Source organism: Nelumbo nucifera, chromosome 3, assembly GCF_055504915.1.
Source record: "Nelumbo nucifera cultivar China Antique chromosome 3, China Antique-T2T, whole genome shotgun sequence".
Lineage (NCBI taxonomy): Eukaryota > Viridiplantae > Streptophyta > Magnoliopsida > Proteales > Nelumbonaceae > Nelumbo > Nelumbo nucifera.
The window spans coordinates 104498752-104504751 of record NC_142651.1 but is presented as its reverse complement, the minus strand read 5'-3'; the positions used below and the strand labels follow the sequence as shown (position 1 = coordinate 104504751).

At 37.6% G+C, this 6000-nt stretch overlaps 1 protein-coding gene across 1 annotated transcript; it reads right to left on the bottom strand.

Annotated features, from left to right (window-relative positions):
* Positions 1-2773: 2773 nt before the first annotated feature.
* On the bottom strand, positions 2774-3896 carry LOC104598889 (ethylene-responsive transcription factor RAP2-3-like). Its single transcript, XM_010261166.3, has 2 exons — positions 3632-3896; positions 2774-3524 (listed from the first exon to the last, which is right to left on the bottom strand). The coding sequence occupies exons 1-2, from the start codon at positions 3801-3803 to the stop codon at positions 2920-2922; spliced, it is 777 nt and encodes a 258-aa protein (XP_010259468.1). The 5' UTR covers positions 3804-3896; the 3' UTR covers positions 2774-2919.
* Positions 3897-6000: the final 2104 nt, after the last annotated feature.

Here is a 6000-nt window from a genome sequence, read left to right as displayed (position 1 = left end):
TATACTTTTGACAAAAATCGTTGATTTGATAGTGATCCACTAACCCAGGCGGTCAAACCATTGACCTGAACAATGGTTTTTGGCCTTTTTTGTTTTAATTATTTTTTATTTTTTTAAATCAAAATAGACCGTCTATTCAAATTAAACAGTCGTACCATTTGATCCGGGAACTGGTTCAGTGTCCAATCTAATTTTTAAAACCTTGCTATATATCAATGTTTTAGATCATGTTGACTTAGAACTGTCCAACCCAAGAACCAATCAAATTTCTTGTTCCATTTATACTATGGCATAACATTATAGGAAGAAACCATTGAAATGGTCAATAAAAATATAAAATAAGTCTGGAGGCATCATTTGTTTTATGGCTTTTATATGATTGATATTGTTATTAATATATTTAGGCCCCATTGGTTTATGGGAATAGGGGTTTGGAATCTGATTCCAACTGTTTGGTTGGATAGAATCGGAATTTCATTCCCATTTCTACAGGAATGACATTCCCCCATTTGAGGGAATGGCTATTCCCTGTCCCTCCCTAGTTAGGGAATGAAATCTCATTTCTGCTGATTTCAATTCCCATTCTCATTCATGTCCGAACCAAACAGACTATGGGAATGGGCCATTCCGATTCCGATTCAAATTCCAATCCAATTGTGAACCAAATGGACCCTTAGTTAATCTCATCCAGTGAATTATTCGTCTTAAGGTACGTGTTGATGTTCTAAATAGTTGGACAACACCCATAACTAATACAATGGTTTAGCAACACTATTAGTCAATTGTTGCTAAAGGACCAATGTTAGCAACAGTTGTATGATACCTGTTTTTAATACATTGGTTTCACAACACTGCTAGTCAATTGTTGCTAAAAATTACCTTTAACGACAACCATTTATAACTCTTATGTGGTGACTGTTGCCAAAGACTTTTTTTTTATGTAGTGAAGCTCAATTTGTTTGCATGGTGTAAATGTATGGGACTGCAGAGAGGCTGAATGTAAACTCTGGTTTTGTCTAATTTGTTTACAGGAAGTAAAACATAACTTAAAATAGCATAATCTCTATCTTAAAGAAGAGGATAAAGGTAGTTAGGAGGAGGGTTATCTATTTGGAAGTGAGATAAGAAGATATGGTCCTCACTTTATAAAGGGGTACCTCATCAATGCACAAGGTTCCTATCAATGGGGGGTTGGGGACGGATAGATGTATTACCCCTCCACATATAGAAAGTTGTTTTCAAGATTTGAACTTTGGTATATGTTTGGAATCAATGTTGCATATACAACACCATTTTTTGATGTCGATGTGTGGGTTGGAACCAACGTTTTCTAAGAAAATAATGTCTTTTTTTTTTGGAAACGTTGCTGCCAGGGGTAAGACGTTTCCTGGAGCAATAACAACATTTTCTGTTTGGTACCGATGCTCTAGGAAACGTTTTCAACACCGGTACCTATTATCCAGTGCCACGTCATGTCCTTGTCACTGCCACCTCATGTCCTTATCGGCAGCAATGAGCTGCAGCTCCAGGAAATGCCAAATTCGGTGTTGCTCCAAACCACGCCTTCCCGATTTCCAAACCATGGCTTAGAGCATCGTTTTTTATGGAAAAATAGTTCCAAAGAAGCAGGTGTTTCCTGGAGCACAATTTTTTCTGATGTGGTGCTGATGTGTCACCGTTTTCTGGAGCAACGTCATCGATGCCAAACAAACGCTTGGTCATCCAGGTCACAATGGAGAAACTCAACCGTCTCACTAATCCAAATGAGACAGGCTAAATTTGGAAAGAGTACAAATGCTGAAATGCAAATACATACAAAATACAAGGCTTTACACTCTAGATATTTGTATTTATAACTCTATTTAATTTTGTACTCTACATATTTGTATTTTTGTATCTGTACTCCTTCCAAACTGAGCCTATACTCGTTCGCCAAAAGTATAAATTTTATATTAGATAAGAGTGATGGAAAGCTTATCGAATTGGGTGCAAATTTTGTAACTAATTCAGATTTGCACCATAAACAAACGAAGCCATAATATTTGTATCATATAGAGCTTCCAAAAGCTGCAAGCATGCAAAAGCGAAACGAAAAGAAAAGGATTCTGATGACACTGGAATGCAAAGCTAAAGTTACGCAGTGGAATACTGGCTAAGGCAACCTAAAGAAGAAAGCAAGACACAGATTCAGTTCGTAGAAAATATTTTGATGATGTTGAAGCTCAATAGCATCCAAACGCAGCCTAAGAGACCGATAACAGGCCAAACCCAGCCGGACCTGAGTCTCTGCTGGAGTAGTACTCCATATTGAATTAACTTTACTCCATGAACGATATCTAATTAATGCGCAACACCAACACGTACACATGCATGCATGATACACACGTGGCTACCAAACACTTGGGAGTTGGGAAAGGAGTCAAGGACTTTCTCCTGTAATCTAGGTTTAATTAGCTTCATAATTAATAACCCCAACAGTTTACCATTACTTAGTCCATACACAATTAATATTTATTACATAATAACAATTAATCATAGATTATCGTCACCATCTTCAATACTACTAAAATAATTAATAGAATTGTTTATTTTATAATATATATAGTTACGTCTGCTACTACTCCTTGTAAAATGAGATCTTTTGTACCAACGGAATCGTGGAAACTGGTCCAGATGCATGCACTGACGACACACACATCATCCCAAACAAGCACAGACCACGACAATTAAACGTTGACGCAACCACCCCAACCCTCCACAATTCATGAATCAATTATCAAAGAGAGAGAGAGAGATTTATATATGTGGTTTACATATGCGCAACGTCGAAACTGTAGCAAAATAAGGAAACACTGGTACGAACACACATATTCAGACAGACACATGCACACACACACTCATTGGGAAAATGACTCCACTTCAGTAAACGAGACGATGGGGAGTAATGAGAACGTCTCCCGATAGCCAAAGATCCATTGCTTCCGGTTCCACACTCCCCACCGACTCCGCTGCTTCAGGCTCAAGCTCCAGGAACGATTCCAAGTTAGAAATCTGTTCTTTCAGTTCGACTTTACTATTGGTGTGTTGATTATAGAATATTTCCGCTTTGAAAGAAAATGACGTGGCCGTGATAGTATCCGATTCTCCTTCTGTGGCCGGAAAACTCTTCTGGACTGAGTCGGGGACGAAACAGCATCGTCTCTTGGCTGGTGGTGGTTGTGGTGATGGAACCGATTCAGGCTTCATTTCAGAGAAGTTGAGCTTCGCTTTGTTACCTCGGATCCTCTTGGCCGCCTGGTCGTAAGCCATAGCAGCCTCTTCGGCGGTGTTGTAAGTACCGAGCCACACACGGACGCCCTTCCGTGGGTCGCGTATCTCGGCAGCCCACTTCCCCCACGGCCTCTGTCGGATACCCCTGTAAATGTTCTTTCGAGCTCGGGTTTCCTTATTTTTGCTCTTCCCTTCTTGATCTGTTCCAACCGTGTTCGTCTTTTTAGTACTCTTGTTATTACCACCCGTCGTCCCTACACAACATTAAACGACGTTAGGCTTTTTTCAGTTTTTTCTGTTTAAAAACTTTAAAACCAACTAAATCCAACTTTAAAATATAACCCAGAAACAAAAATCTGACCTCCATTTGGTTGCGTTTTCTTCTCCAACTCCGTCAAAGAAGAAGAAGAAGACAACGAGTCTTTGAGCAGGAGATCGGAGATGGTATCGAATTCCGACCAAAGGTCCTGCGTCGTCAGCTTACGACCACGCTTCGCGGCGATGAAATCGGAGATGATAGCCCCTCCGCACATCTTACTGCAGATTTAAGACTCCACTCCAGAGAGAGAGAGAGAGATCCTGGGGGTCTGCTCTTGGGCAACGCCTTTTATTAATAGTGCGGCCGCTACGTCCAATGATACTGAAACGGACAAAGTCGAAATAAGCTTTCCCTTTTTTTAATCCTTTCCATTTCTTCGTCCATCGTTTCTTTCTTTTTCATCCAATGGTCACAATAAATTCAAAAAAGAAAAGAAAAGAAAAAAAAAAGGTCACAGTAAAGCTTCGATATTTTTTTAGTGATGGATGCTGCAGACTGCAGCCTGCAGCCTGCAGGAGAGACCACGCTGAATGAATTACGTGTTCGTCATTCATTGGCGACAAATTTGAGACAGTTACAAAATGAATTAATTTTCTAAATTTTTAGGCCAATAAACAAAGACACTTTTCTTCCCTCGGATTGGAATCATCTAATTATCAATAATGGCATTAGTCCGTTCAATCTACAATTAATCCTAATTTTAAATGCGTCCAACGTAGTTTGAATCAACACAGAAGGCCCTGTTTTGGTGTAATGGAGTATAGTCGAGTCTAATTTTGGGAGGTTCGTGTAATCGTGTTCGAGCTAAAACTCGATTAAGTTTGAGTTATTATACTCGAATTCGATTCAAATTGATACTTGCAAGATATTCAATCTGGACTTGGCTTGAATCAATTATAAATGAATTGTTACTAAAAATTATAAATAAATTAATGTTTAAAATATTATTTATAAATAAATAAATTATGATATTTGATTATCAATTTTTATTTATTTATATTATAACCAAATTAATATAAAAAATAGATAGTTATTTATATTTTAAATAAAAATATATTAAAAAATAAAATAATATTTTATTAGAAACTCGATTACGCCTATGAGCTACTTGATCCGGGTATTACTAAGCTCAAACTTAATTCAACTAATTACACGATCGGTTCACTCGAATCAAACTCAACTCAACTCAACTCAATAATTTTCAAACCGAATTCGAGTATTTAGCGAATCGAGCCCACATTAGGATTGAATCATTGGAAATAATAAAAAGAATAAGGTGGTGTGTTTTTTTTTCTGGTATTGGACGTTCACAAACACTCCCCAAAATTAAAAGAAATGGGTGGTTGTAAGAATGGGAAGAGACAGCGACCGTAAGATTCTGCGAATTTCAAAAGGAAAATGACACGTGGGTCCCGTTTTGCGAACATCATCATTCATCAGGTCATCAGCTGGCAAGTTGGTTCCAACTTCCAAGAGGGGAGGGGCCCACTGGGGGACGGAAATGAATATGAATATCTACAAACCAGAAAGAAGCCGGTATACCGTTTTTCCATGCCCCCCTCAATGATCAGATCATCATATATCCAGGGGACCTACCCAAAAAAAAGGATGGAAGGACGATCATCCAGGAGGAGAGGGAGATAGCTCTTCGAAAATGAGTGGACCTTAAATCTCATCCCACCTCATGAATCCATGATCCAGACCTCCATTAAATAATAATAAATTTATAATATTTAAAAGTTAAAAAAAAAAAATCCATGATAGAGTCCAGAAGGTTCAAAGTTCAAACTGTGGGGACTTTAAAATGAATTTTATGATTATCAGGGCTAAACTCAACAATCAGTGTGATTGGTTGATTGACGAAGCTCCTTAAATTTTGTCTCTTTCTTTTATTGCATTTATATTTAACTCCTCTCAAAATTGTATTTTGAATTTGATTTTTTGATTATCTTTTTTGGTTTTTTCAATTTGGTGGATTTACCATCAATTTTTTTTTTCTATACTTAAAGTCATTTTGGATTTATCTTTCAAGATTTTAGAATCTCATGCAATGTCCATCCTTTTCATGACCGTTCGGTTCAAACGGATGGCCCGTTTTAACAACAAAAATTAAAAAAATAATAATAATTAAAAATAAAGAATGGCCAAAAACCATTGACTGGGTCAATGGGTCATTGACTGATTCAACGATTTTTTGCCAAGTACCGGGTTTGGGGTAAAATGAAACTAGTTGTCTGGATGGTTCTCGGGCCGAACGGTCCTACCGTCCGAGTCAACTGAGAGTTCTCAATGTGAAATAAAAGACAACTATGATTGTGTTCTTTTATATGAAATGCTTTGTTAAAACAATATTTAAAAAACAAGCATATGATGATCTTTTTAAGTCTTTATATGAGTTTCAAGACTTGAGT